The 15,141-nt window shown below is 38.6% G+C and overlaps 1 protein-coding gene across 1 annotated transcript; it reads left to right on the forward strand.

Moving 5' to 3' along the window:
* Window positions 1-1,196: 1,196 nt before the first annotated feature.
* Window positions 1,197-15,141, forward strand: dbh (dopamine beta-hydroxylase (dopamine beta-monooxygenase)). Its single transcript, XM_068334620.1, has 12 exons — window positions 1,197-1,594; window positions 4,736-4,882; window positions 6,533-6,790; window positions 7,884-8,060; window positions 9,733-9,835; window positions 10,479-10,645; window positions 10,850-10,993; window positions 13,366-13,404; window positions 13,589-13,648; window positions 13,825-13,952; window positions 14,261-14,420; window positions 15,014-15,141. The coding sequence occupies exons 1-12, from the start codon at window positions 1,226-1,228 to the stop codon at window positions 15,104-15,106; spliced, it is 1,845 nt and encodes a 614-aa protein (XP_068190721.1). The 5' UTR covers window positions 1,197-1,225; the 3' UTR covers window positions 15,107-15,141.

A 15,141-nucleotide genomic window follows, 5' to 3' on the forward strand; every position in this document is an offset into this window, starting at 1 on the left:
AGTCAGCCATTATGAACAATACTATTATTTTTTAAAGACCAATAGCAGGAGTCCTTCTGATTTTCTGCTGTCTCTAATACAAGTCAATGTTCACATCAAGCGTCATAGTTACATTTAAAATGAAATGAAAAAAAAAAAAACAAAAAGGTTTTGCTGTAATTTGCCAGACATGACTATATGGGCACAAGCATACACACCTTTTTATAGAGGCTATAATAACCTTTCAGGCCAAACCAAATGTGTTCCTCTAGCATTTGCGAGTCATAACTGACAGCTTGATTAGGTCCCCTGTAGCCTCAGGCAGCAGCTCCAGGAAAGGGTTTAATGCATTAACGCCTTGTTTATGCTTCCCCAAGTGCTATCCAGAAAGCCAGGTGAGAGATTGCTTGTGTGTGTGTGTGTGTGTGTGTGTGTGTGTGTGTGTGTGTGTGTGTGTGTGTGTGTGTGTGTGTGTGTGTGTGTGTGTGTGTGTGTGTGCGCATTAAAATTAAAGTTATTGTTAGGAAATATACAAGAAAAAAGTATGATTCATGCTCACCAAACCAAAAAAATATATAATTTTATAATTTTTCTTTAAAAGGAAGTGGACAGAGATGGAGCGAGCAATAAAGTCTAGCTAGTCTAAGTCGATTGTCGCTGATAATGCCCATGGTTGAATTTGAATCAATTAGAAGCTGGCAGATGTGGAGAAGCATGGTTGACCCCAGGGCTTAAAGGATACAATCCAATTTTCCCCAACAAATGTAATTCCATTAGGATGTATAAAAACAGGCAACTCACAAAGGAGGAGTGTCTCAAAAAAAAACAGGGAGGATTTTGAGATAGAGCATTTACTCAGAGGAAAGAGACAGGACCCAGAAGGACTGGGAAACAGAGAAAGCTAAAAATCCGTAAAGTCAGTTAAGAAAGTCAAACGTTTTAGAAAAGAAGAACCTGAGACGATAGAAAACATGGGAAGAGAAGAATAACCAACCTCTCCTAACCACTGCGTGGGACACACAGAGTCTACTGTGGCCAGAAAGTAAAGCAGGGCTGACAAGGCAAAAGGAGGCAGAAATAGTTTCCGTGTGGACATACAAACCTCTACAGCACTGTTGTAAAACTGAACAAACCTTCTAGACTGAACTCAAGATCAACTCTGTCTTGAGATTCTGAGGAAAACCGGCAGAGAATTTAAAAAAAAATCCATCCATGACCCGCTGCTGATAGTTCCATCATTGCGGCAATGAGAATCTACAATAAGAACCTTCGCCTTCAGGACATCACCATCATGTACTTCACCGCCCTGGCTGCGCTCATGGTCATTTTGGTGGCTTCATATCAAGCACCAAACAAAGCTGTTGAAGTCACCAGCCTAAAATCAAACCTGTCCTACCGTCTCCCACCTCTTCCCATGCCCTTCCGCGTTCCCCTTGACCCTCTGGGGGAGCTGCAGCTGGCCTGGAACATCAGCTACGCCAACCAGGAGGTTTACATGGAGCTGAAGGTTGCAGACCTCAAACATGGTGTGTTCCTGGGCATGTCTGACCGTGGGGAGCTGACCAACGCTGACCTGGTGGTGCTCTGGAACACAGGAACTAAAAGCTACTTTGGGGTAGGAAGCAATGAAACGTGTTTTGACTGTAAAATGTTTCAATAAATCAAAAATTTAAAGAATATGGGGAGTTGTCGGACTGACACAAAACATCGACGAGATTATCAAACAGGAAATGTAAAGTTCATACCTCAGATTTTAAAATGCATGAGAATTACTGGTACATGAAGGTTCAGGCTCTTAAGGGGTGGCATAGTGTCTGTCTCATCTGGGGTGTGAGATTAGTAATTTTGAATTTCTTTGCAATCACAGCTTCACAATGTGTAATCATCTGTGAGTCGTGTGGAAATATTATCATTTCAAAATTGAATTCTACCTGATTAAAATGTGCAAAATGCTTAATTTTGTCACACAAATCCCACACGAAGGTTTATTTTGCTGAAATTTCCTCTTGCATGTTTTTGAAAAATTATTTAAAAATCCCATTCATGTTGCTTTTCATTGGAAATTCATGGTAATTTATATCAATCCTTCTTTTGAAAAACTTTTTTAGTCAGAAAATATTATATGTTTTTCATTATTATCATAGAAGCTGCAAGTAATTCTGACATTTGATCAACAGGTGGATGATTAGGAATGGAGGATTTTAAATTTATTACAAGTTGTGCGACATGCTTTCACCCAGATCACCTACTGATTTAAGCACAGAGAGAAACACAGGGTCAGGTTAAAATTAAATAAAACAATTTTTTATGACTTTTTTGTTTGTTTTTCAATGGACAACATCTTTTTTATATGAATTTAGTCTATTTTCTTATCTACAATTAGAATAACTGATGACAGCAAATTACCGCTCGTCAATTCCTAGAATTTCAAGTGAACGTTCTATTGATTACATGTACTGTATCAGTATTTAATCTCAATAATTACAATTAATGAAATTGTATACTACTACTACTATTACTACTAATAATAATACTACTACAACTAATAATAATAATAATAATAATAATAATAATAATAATAATAATCAGAATAATAATAGCTAAAACTGTGAGGATGGAGCTAGCGACTGACTACAGTTACTCTGATTGAAAATTTGGAATAAATTTTCAATTGTCTGTCTGTCTGTCTGTCTGTCTTTCTGTCTGTCTGTTACTATGGTAATGTCTATCTACCGCTGGCTAATATCCATGAGTGTGTTATCATAGTAGAATATAGCTGTCTACTCTGATTTGTAAAATTTTGTTGACTAACTCAGCAGAGATAAAACACAAAAAGAATCCTCTGCCAGGAATTTCTGAAGCCAGAGGGCACCAGCAGGACACCAGAGGCTGTACTCTTCTTCCTGATGATTTATAGCAGGCAGATGTATTATGTCTATCAGCCATTTTTCAGATTATATACACATAGTACTTTGTGCTTCTGTGTATTGTAATTATTTCAATTCTTTTTAGATGTAACTTACATAAATGTAGTATTTCTATGCTAGTTTTGCCTCTCATTGTTTCATCGCTCGCATACTAGAGTGGAGATTTGGAGAAAACCCATGACCTCCTCCCTGCTATCTGTCTGTTTAGCCCCATTCCTCCTGTCTTCCCTTCTGTCTCTCTTACCTCAGTTGCCTTGGTCACTGCTCCTGACCTCCCCCCACCCCCACCCCTGTCTTTCTGTCCCTTTCTCTGTTTCTCTTTAGCTCTCTCTCTTTTGCTTCAGTTTGGTGAGTGGCAGCAGATTTATTGAAGGCATCACTTGGCAGCTATAATAAACAACAAATAGAATACACAACATTGAGTGATCACATAAAAACTATGTCCAGTTCAAAAATTCAACACAGCTGCAATATCCACCCTAAAGATCCAATGAACCATATCCATATGAAAACAGGTTTTATACCCTGAAAGTCGAATCCCTCTGCAGCAGCTGCAGCTAGTGTTACTCAACCAGCTGCCTGCTAATTTCTTTTAAGTTGAAACCTACATTAACACTGAACCTGACAACTTCAACAAGATCTTCATGTACCGTATTAAATTTGTTGGATAATTTTGTTAGAAATAACTTTTTTCACAGTCCTGGAAGACATTAGCTTAACCTTTTTAATATTATTTAACAGACAGTCTCAAACATCATCTGTCACGGATGACATCTACGATTCTTTTTTGGCATGCAGTACTATTTACTATGTAAAATTATTATGTATGAAACCTAAGAACTACCAGCTGGTACTTGGCAGGTGCCAGTTAGTCATAGCAGATGCCATTTAATCAATTGAAGATTATATAACAATACTAACTACATTTCAGGAGAGCCCTGTGCACATGTTAACCTTTCTACAGAGTAACAACACTGGATTGTTTGCTAAAAGATCCAATAAAATTATGTGGGAATGTTTAGAGTAACCAAATGGACATTCCATCTTCTCAGAAAACTGAAACAGAAACCCTCTCTAATTTCAATTTAACTTTAAATAGAACCAAAACGTAAACGACAAATACAACGCTGCCTCACAATCATCTGCAGAGTTCAAGTTCTGTCCAAAGACAAATAAGGCAGACTGTATCGGCCTACTGGCCACATTTTATATTTGTCTATACTGTATGTATTTTCAGAATTGTTGGATTCAGACTCCTTGTGATTTGTGAAGAACAGTTACATAAGAGGGACACAGAGGGAGACAGAAATAAATAGAGATCTTTGGTGCTATTCTGCCAGATGAGAATGTGAGAAACATTACAGAAGTGGAAAGCCTGAGTTGTTCCAAAGCCTCCTGGCAGAGAGGAAGAGTTTCACTCTACATGCTGGGCTAGAAAAAGAGACCATTTTTAAAAATTAAATCACAATTATTCACAAATGAATGCATTAATTTTTTCTTGTTTTTGATATTTATATGACATGTGACATTTACACACAAAACCTTCTTGTGCGTCTTAACAAACTCTCACTCTTTAAAAATATTAGAACAAAATTCAAGTATAAATTTTAATTGGGCACACAGCCAATGAGTTCAATGAATGAATGAAAAGATTGTGTGAAATCCACTTGACAATGCCAAACCATAGCTTTGTTAAAACAGGAAGGAGCTTTGCCTTAAATTAATTAAACACACAATTAAAAAAGATTAATCAACTTCCACTCATGAGAAAACGTGACGAATCCTACATGTGCTCTAATTTTTTTTTTACTGACTGTCGTTTACGACAGGATGCCTGGAGCGACGACAAAGGCCATGTTTCACTGGACAGCCAACAAGATTACGAGTTGATCGAAGCCAAACAGAAGCCTGATGGATACTCTCTTCTCTTCAGAAGACAATTCAGTACCTGTGATCCCAGAGACTACGTCATCGAGGTGTGAACAGTCTGTTCTACACTGTGTGTGTGTGTGTGTGTGTGTGTGTGTGTTTGTGACAGAAAAATAACTTACAGTATCATTTGTCCCTAAAATAAGATATTTTCATATATTTTCCTTTTACCTCTAACTCCAGTTCTGACCCCATATTTTCTAGCATAAACAGATAATTGGACATCTCTTTACATTGTCAAATTATTGTTTGCTCATAATGTATAATATTCCAATGCATTCCATTTTCAAAGACTATCCATTTTCATTTTCTGCCGCTGTGTCCGCTGTAGCGGGAATTTGTTCTAAATTATTTTACAACATGAGTCAATCAATATACAAATAGTAGCCCTTTCCAACAATACTAATATTATATCTCTACTCTAAATAGAAACAGTGATGTGCTCAAATAAAAATTGGGTGTGTTAGAAATGCACAGCTGCCATCTTGGCAGACAAAACAAACATACCCACGCATCAGCAAATAGAAATAAAAAAACTGGCTTGTGTTTGCCTTCGAACTTCGGGCGTGCACTAACCAGCTCATTGTGTAACGGGTCAGTCACACCGATTGGTCAGAATTGTTCATTTAAGTGTGGCCAGTGGATTTCTAGGTTTGTGTGGTTGGAACACTGGAGGTTGCATAAGTAATGTAGCATCATGACTGGGACTCCTGGTATGTTTGGTTATTTGTATATGATGAATATATATTAAAAATATGACGCGTCATGAAGTTTGTGAAAGGATGCAGATGTCGTCCTTCATTAGCCATGTGTCTGCAACAATATTTAAAAAATAAATTAAATCATAGTGAAGTGATGTTCAGTTTAGTTAAGAACTAGTTTGTATTAGTTGAGCAATTTAACACTAATTTAGGTTCAGAGTGACATATAGCTGTTGTGCTTAGTCATTTAATCTGCTTCAACCCTTGCTAAATTATGCACACGTTTCTTTTCTTTCACAGTTAGGTTGGTAACAACAACTCCATAGATAATTATGTTAACAATATCTCTCTATTCTTAAATAAATAAATCTTTGTTGGCCTTTAATTGACATAAAAAGAGTTGTATTTTCAGTCAATGTGCCAGAATGTTTTCGCTGTCAAGAACCAGCCCTGGTCAACAACTTAAAAGGACGCTACAGTACAGTATATGAGAATCACTAAGCAAATAATGTTTGACCTGCAGCAGGATTTTCCTCTCTGAGCTGATGCTTGACATTTATTGTTACATGAGAATCGATATAGGTGCATTCACACATATTACTTTATGCTGCATCGGGCAAATTATATCCGTCTTTAAAAACTGGCAGAAATTGACAGTTTACAGATGGCGAGAAGGAGCAGACTCAACATGGTAACATATGACAGTGTACTAGCACTCTGCTCATGTGTGTAGGAGGGTGTGTGTGTCTACAGTCTTGTGATAGATTCATTTTGTTTTTAGTGCTTACAATAAAAGTAGTAGGCCTAATGATGAGAGAATGTAGTTCCATGTATGGAAATACAATTACAAAAGCATTCATTATCAGTGATTATGGTTGCCATGGTACTGCTCCAGACTTCACGAGCTGGAGCTACCAAACAAGTGCCCGTCACCATGACAACATAATGAAAAGTTCTTTATGCTTTTTTTGTCCCTTTTTTCTTTTGGTGCACCAGGAGGGAACTGTGCACATCATCTACGGCTTCTTGGATCAACCGCTTCTCTCGCTGGAGCTTCTCAACCTGTCCCGAGTCCACACCGGGCTGCAGAGAGTGCTGATGCTACGCCCGAACACACCCTCACCAACGCTGCCTCCTGATGTGCTGACACTGGATGTCTTGGCGCCAAATGTCATCATACCAAATCAAGAGACCACTTACTGGTGCTTCATACAGAAGCTTCCTGAAAACATGCCCAAGAACCACATTATTATGGTATAAATGATTAAAAATCAAAAACACAAAACGTAGAGTTTATTTACACACAACAAAGTGGGTGTTAAAGATGATCGTTCACAAGCAGGTACTGTTCCTTCTTTCCCTGCTTGACCACACAAAACAAGAGCTGCATTGCCATTACTTATTACTTATTACTCTCTGCCATGGTTAGAGAGAAGTAATATTAATTTCAACAATTCAACAGCGCAACAAATAAATGCCATCAATACATTTTTCCTTATTGATTTAAATAGGGTATGATTTGTCAAAAAAAAAAATTTTATAAAGCGATCAGCAAGCCTAATTCTTTTTTAGGTTAATGGTTGGCTGTATGAAAGTAAATTCCAGACAGCTGAACATTCATATTTAATATAAACTTAAAAGGTGAATTGATTAAACAGCTTTAGATAACCATGATCTGGATCACTTGGAACCTTCACAGACATCTTAAAAAAGACATGAAACATTTCATTTTCGGTGCTGGCCACAATGCGGAAAATGTCCTAATTAGGTTCAGGACCGTGGTTGAGGGACGATCACACCAACATGACAAGAGGATTGAGCCCAATGCGAACACTGTGTAAAATGTAACATTAACACCCCATAGATTAAGATTTTACACGTCATGTCAAAATAACTCAGTAAATATCAGCCTGAGTGAACAATTTGCTCTGATGTCAGACTTCAATGTGGTCTTTTCAGCTTTCCTGTCAGTGTGTCATCTGCAGCGTTTCATCCTTCTTTTATCCATATCTCTGTGAACTTCTGAGCAGGAAACAAACGCACAATGCATTTATGTGCATGGGGACATTCACAAACATCGAGACTGCAGACAATTCATTTCAGGTGAAAGTTAGTGACATCAATGTAGACTGTAGGCTACCTGTTAGAAAACTCTATCACAACCTGCCTGATATTTTTAAAAAAAAATTAAATTAATGATGGGGTCTTCTGGGGATAAGTGGTGCTCAGGTATAAGTAGGAACCAATGTTTTGGAGTTAGGTTTCTACCTGACAGCGTCAACTGATGCTAATGCTGAACTCTGAACTTTATCCCATTTCTATTTCCATGTCCGTTTGTGTCTGTCAGTATGAGCCAGCAATAACTCCAGGTAATGAGGCCATTGTACACCACATCGAAGTCTTCGAATGTTCTCCGGAAATCCTCAACGTCCCGGACTACAGCGGCTCCTGTGACGACAAGATGAAGCCGAACAAGCTCAACTTCTGCCGCCATGTCCTAGCTGCTTGGGCGATGGGAGCAGAGGTATGATGGGAAAAAAACACCCACCCAGATCTTCTCACTTTCATCCTCATGAGGATCATTCCACTAATACAATAAATAAAATAACAGCAAATTTGTACAATAAACAAGCACAAATTTCAAGACGCATAAAAGGTGTCTAATTAAAAAAAGGAGTTGGAATAAGATCTGCTATACCAGTGATCACAAAGTCTAAAACTGTGAGCTGAAAACCTTGCAAATGTGATCCTACATGCAGCACAAATCTATCTTAAGCTTGGAGAGCGTCTGTGTGTGGGAAGCATAGTCACATGCAAACATTCACAAATCTGCTCAACACAAACATGAAAACCACACATTTATATATAACTGAAGGCACAGAATCAGATGCATCCAAGAGGTTTTATTGAATCTTACAATCGTATTGAATCTTGGCTACAAACCTGTCATCATTAAAAAAAAAGGTTACCTTCTTGCAGTAATCTTCTCCTTAAGTATTCTATGCAGAAGAAACATACATTTCCAACATCACCCTGTTGGCCACTAAATTGCACTAATGTACCATGGCTACCAACAAGTGGACTGACCAAGTGAGAGAGCAAGTTGCCTGTTCAACACATAAAGCAAAGAGGACAGAATGGAGAGCCTGTCACCATATTTCTCTGCTTGGCTTTCTGCTGCATCGCAGCAAGCCTGGCCCCTCTCTGATTGGATTATCTGCAAGCCAAACAAAAACAAGCAGGATGCCTTCTCTGAGCTGTGAGCGGTGAAGACAAGATTAGGTGGGAAATATTCAGGCCTCTTTCATCACCTCTCACGGTGCTGTTCCATTCTCCCCTGTACCACGGAAGGGAAATGTAGTCTCGCACAACAAGAATCACAAAATGAGAAAGAGGGAAACATAGTGTGGAAAGTTTCAAATCGGAGAATAACAGTAATGCTTGACACCGTCAAAGTAGGACTGGAGAGGACAACATCAGAAAAGCAGATGTGTGATGGGGAGAGAACATCCCTGTTCATTTTCCTGTTATGCAGCTATTTCTTCCATTACTGACATGTGGGATTAGTAGACGTGTCTTCTGGAATGAAGACACTGATGATGAGTTGAAGTCCTTCCATAATATAGAATAACATCAGTTTAGAACATCTTGTTCAGTTCAATGTACTGTTGTCATTTTAAATGATGTGGGTGGTTTGGAGTTTGCAAGCAGACATACATGCAGGGACTACTTTGATAAGTGATGGTATCTGAAGGCAGACGTGAAGCTGCCTTCAGGTGGGTTCATAATTGCAGGTTAAGACGTCCTGCTGTGAGTGAAATGACATGTTCTCATCTGGAAATTTTTAGAAACACCTATCAAGACTCAAGTGATTCCATATCTTTCAACACTTGAGGAAACCTTTGCCCCAGGGGTTTGTGTGTGTGGGCTACTTCTCTTTGACATCCTCTAACAATGGATGTCATTATCAAACACCATAGAAAAGGATGCTTTTAGAAAGGTCATAGTGTGATTCTATCGTTTGATCCTTTTCAAAAAACACTTCTGAATCTAAAGAAGTGTCTTTGTTTAAATATGTGTTTGTGTGTGTGTGTGTGTGTGTGTGTGTGTGTGTGTGTGTGTGTGTGTGTGTGTGTGTGTGTGTGTGTGTGTGTGTGTGTGTGTGTGTGTGTGTGTGTGTGTGTGTTTACCTCCAGGCGTTTTACTATCCTCCTGATGCAGGCTTGCCTCTAGGTGGACCAGGTTCCTCGAGGTTCATTCGTCTGGAGGTCCATTACCACAACCCTCTCCTTATATCTGGTACATGAAGTTCATATGTAAACATACACACACACATGCACACACACACACGCACACACACACTCAAGCCCTCCATGATGAGAGCCAGGTTTATCTGTCAGTTTTCAGATATAACTTTTGATCTCACCTCTATGATTCACTACATGCATACATTTTCTAATTCTCAACATATAACTCTATTTTTTTTTTTTTAGCTTAGTTGTTTTCAATTATGATTAATTGTACAAATTTTCCCTCTAAAGTTCCTTGAATTCACCAGAACAAGTCAGACATATTACTAAGCTGCTGACATTTTTTTCTCCATCTTTTCACTAGTTCAGCCAAATGATTACAATGCAGCTTTTTCTTTCAATTCAAAATAAACCCTAGAAGTTAAAAATGCTGCAGCATGTGTATTTACCAGGACTGGACAAAACACTTGTGTTTCTGTGAGACTTTAGTCACTCTCCTGACTTGACATCACAATATATTAACATCACAAATTCAACTTATTTTGAAGATAAATAACATGCACGGTAAATACTGTACATTTTTACCTCATTTGTATGTTAGGCTGGTTCAGTGCAATATAACTCAGGCTGGCATTCTGGTGTCATGTATGACTTTGATTGTGCATAACATATTCTAACATTTCTTCATACAGGCCGTCGTGACACATCAGGGATACGGCTGCATTACACCCCCAGTCTGAGGCGGTACGATGCAGGAATTATGGAGCTCGGCCTCGTCTACACTCCTGTTATGGCCATACCACCCAAACAACACACCTTCTACCTCAGTGGATATTGCACCTCCAAGTGTACTCAGACGGTGTGAACACAAAAAAACCAGCAGCATCATTATTGTTATTATTTATGGTTAATATGTCAGGAATATTGGACAAATATTTTAAGATTGTCACAAACCAGTCAAAAGCTGGGACAAAGTTTGGATTGGTGCTGTATTTCATATTTCATTCATTTAAGTTTTGGTCTGAAAAGCACAAGCTGTCTATCTGCCCTTTTGTCAGTCTAGGCTTTGCCTCCAGGAGGAATCTATATTTTTGCATCCCAGCTGCACACACACTTGGCGGGACGTGGGGTGAGGACAGTTTTGGTGAGGGGAAGTAAAGAGCTGGAAATGGTACAGGAGGACAAGCATTTCAGTACACACTACCAGGTGAGAAGCAGTGGGCTTAAGGGTACCCAGAGAAGTTCAATACAGAAATCCACCTTTGTGCATTTTATCTCATATCACACTGGATGTGGGAAAGAACATCAAAATGAGCTCTGCCCCGCTGGGGAAAAACATTCTTTTCAAAAAGTGTCTTGGAAAGTCCTTGCTATGAGCCCAACTTCTACCAAGTTGAATCAAAGTCCATCAGGCTTATACATAATAGAGAGAAACGGGGAGATAAATTCTATCTCACAAAGCCTAAGAAAATAAAATAATTACTGTAAGTTGCCTTTAATGATCAGATCCACTCAAACCCTTTCAACATGTTTTTGTGAAACGCCACTCAAAGTCAGAGAAATGGACGAAGGTTGTGAAAAAAGGAATGAAGAGTTCAATTGAAAGAAACTATCGACATGAAAACTATCTCAACAAAAAAACTGAGAAAAATAAAATTTGATCAACATTTGTTTGCACAAAGACAGCCTTTTTAGAGCCTGAAAATACACAATACAACTTTTGAAAACAGGCTTTCAGAATCTAATCTTTTGAGAATGCCATCCTATCACTGTCATGTGAATAGACAAAAATCAACTTCTCTGAAAGACACCACCCCACCAGTCTTATTGATGATATACAATGGCCAGAACAAAACAAGCATCGAACTGTTTGTCACGCTCTGTTGGGTTTTATGTATCCATCTAGATTTGCTGAATTTCTACAAAGATGTCATTCTTTGGTGATATTGAAAAGTTTCACCATCAACTACTGCCTTGGCATTACTATTTCAGCGTTCACTATCATTTTTATGTATTCATTTGCATAGGGATCCCTTGAAAAAACGTTGCAGTGCAAATGGCGTGGGAAACAAACGATAATGTGCTTATTCATTGTGTCTCTGGCACACATTTGCGTTAATTTATACTTTTCATATAAGGCTTGCACATGACCTATGATTTTAATAAAAACATATGTAGCATATGTAACAATGCAATTTAATTATTATTAATTATCTGAGTGACTATTAGGAAATGTTCCCCTGGCAGAAATTTGAGATACTTAAGAATAAACAATAGTGATAGACACAATTATAAGAGTCATTTAGACCTCATACAATAAAGAATTAAAACTGACATTAACAATGTTGAGAGAGCATTGTTGTCGCTTTGTTACAGGTACACAAACACACACACTGAAACACAAAACATCTGCTAGCAGCTTCGACTAATTCTCCAGCCATTGTTGATGTCACACTAATATGTCTGATTGGCAGCATTGTTTCAAACTGTGCAGCTTCATTACGCGAATGAGGACTTCATTAAACCATTCTCAGCAAAGCTAACTGATTCACACACACACACACACACACACACACACACACACACACACACACACACACACACACACACACACACACACACACACACACACACACACACACACACACACACACACACACACACCTAATAATGTGGAAAGCTGCATTCAAGGAAAACATCAAAAGGAACCATTGTTTTATCTGGACAAGGAAATCTGTTTTTATATTCATTTATTAACTTAATTTTTTTGGAGATGTTTGGATAAAATGGACTGGATTCATTTCACCAAATATATCAGAACAAGTGCAGGTAGTTCTCAGGTTACGAACATTCAGAGATACAAACTAACTCACGCCACCATTATCAACTCTTCTCCTGCAGTTGGCCTTTCTACCATAACCCCTACCGGAGCAGCATTGCGATGTTTGTGCATCACCAACTCTTGTCACCCCCTCTTCTTATCGTTTCTTGTTATCTCTGAGCATTTCAGAGCGTCCAGCTTCATACCTAGGATACTTTACCGTTTGTCATGGATGATAACGGGTAAAGGGTAGTGTAGGTAGTGGTAGTGGTGATGATCCCTCTGATGACAACTCTGCTTCTGACCGACAATTATTTCTCACTCCCTTCTTCCTTTGTTCTAAAGGTAAACTACATGCTACACGCTATAGGGATTTACAAAGGATTCATTATTATTATTCTTAATTAATATATTGTCATTGTAATCGTTAGTTACAATGATTATTCCCACATCATAATTGTAACTAAATGATGTGGGAACAAATGTCTGATTTAGTTTAGGTTTTGTTTTTATGTCCTGGTATTGATTTTGGTGAGTCTTAAGGAATAGTACTTTCATATTTAGAATCGTAGGCATTTAAATGACCTTAAATGGCGACTATAAGTTGAAATTTAGTAAGTAACAACTTACAAACAATTCAACTTATGAACAGCCTCTCTGAACCAATTGTGTTTGTGTATTGAGGACTACCTGTACATCTTACAGAATTCTGGAGAACAGTGTTGAACATTCTGTATGTTTTCTCTTCTGGCGTATAGACAATCCGGGTTCTGAGGGAAATGGTAAATGTTTTGCCTGTAAGTATAAAGTTGTTTTGAAAAAGGGTATTATATTCTCTAATGTATGAGGTGCTTATATGAAATATAAGTCTGCTTTGAACATCTGCTTTTCTGTCATAACCTTGAATCATCTTTTGTCCTCTGTTTCTAAACTTGGAAGAAAAAAAAAGAGCTGATGGTGTGTTCATGATTGATCCTGCAGGGTGATGTCCTCATAACAAAATGCACTTACAACACAGAAGATAGGAACAAGCCTACTGTGGTGAGCATCAGCCTCTCAATGCATTTGTTATATTGCTTAACGTTGAGCAATGCCATGAACAGCACAAGTTCTGCTTCCTCCAATCCCTCTTCATCTTTTGTCTTCAAACTCACCATAATTCCTTCATTCTACTACACGGTCTGCCCCATCTCATCCATATTCCTATGTCTGTTCAGGGAGGGTTTGGGATCATGGAGGAAATGTGTGTTAACTACATCCACTATTACCCTCGAACTAAACTGGAGCTCTGCAAGACCCATGTTGACAAGGGATACCTGCAGAAATTCTTCAGCTTCATTAACAGGTAGAACACATGCAAACCATCTGTTTCGCTCTCAATCATTTTTTTATTTTGTTATGTGCATACTTCATTCTCTTTTTCATTGTGCACCTCTCTCTTCATCTACTGTATGACTAAGCATCTTTTTGTTTCAGTGCTGGCTCCATCCTTTGCTGCTCCAGGGAGCCAGATTAATGACCTCTTTTAATCTGAAAAACCAGATTTGTCTCTGAAAGTGAAACCGTCTTCTCCTGTTGTTAATTCTAAGTCTTTTAAACTACCCCCCGCCCCCAACTGACTTTCCTTTTGTCCTTACCCTCCTTACCATCCAGGTTCCATGGAAATGACCAGTGTGTCTGCAGTGAAGTTAGTGTGACAGAGCAGTTTTCTCAAATACAGTGGGACTCTTTCACTGGAGAAGTGCTGAACTCTCTTTACAGCACAGCTCCCATCTCCATGCACTGCAACCAGTCAAGTGTGACTCTCTTTCCAGTAAGTTCTGACTCATGCATGCAAGTTTAACCAACAATTAAACCAGTTCAGACAAGAGATGTACATAGACCAGCTTTAGGGACAGCTTGTTAACTTGCAAAAACTAAAACACATGCTCAGGTTTTGATCAGAGCAAATCTGTCACTGACAGACGAAAGGAATATTGAAGTCTTGGTAATTTTTTTTGTCAGAGAAAGGTGACGGTCAATTGTGCAAGAGCAAAACACATCAAAAAACACAAAACCAAACAGATTGAGTTTCAGGTAATTAGCAAAAACCTCGCAAGCAGGAAATAATTGTTAGATCAACTGGCAACACGCTGAGAAGATAATAATTTCGCACAAACACACTGATACATATATGATTCCAAGATAGGTCTTGTAAAATGGAAAGGCAACAGTCTCTTCTTCTTTATTGACGTTGAGTCTATATAATACTCAACAATAAGTAAGAACCTAAAACAGTTGAGCGTATTTATCATTTGATATAGTGTATTGTGAAACTGCACAGGGACTTGCTGCTCTCTCAACATCAAGGACTTTACCAGCTTTACCAAATGTTCCATCACCAACACCATATGTCTGTTTCTCCAGGGAGAGTGGGACAAACAGTCCATACCAGTGGTTACCTCCACCCTTGACAAACCTCGCTATCCCTGTGAGGGAGGAAGTCTCCCCGCAAGATGATCCCACAGACACCTAGTTTGAGCAAAGGCAGGAGG

The sequence above is a fragment of the Antennarius striatus genome, chromosome 15 (genome assembly GCF_040054535.1).
Source record: "Antennarius striatus isolate MH-2024 chromosome 15, ASM4005453v1, whole genome shotgun sequence".
In the NCBI taxonomy this organism is placed as follows: domain Eukaryota; kingdom Metazoa; phylum Chordata; class Actinopteri; order Lophiiformes; family Antennariidae; genus Antennarius; species Antennarius striatus.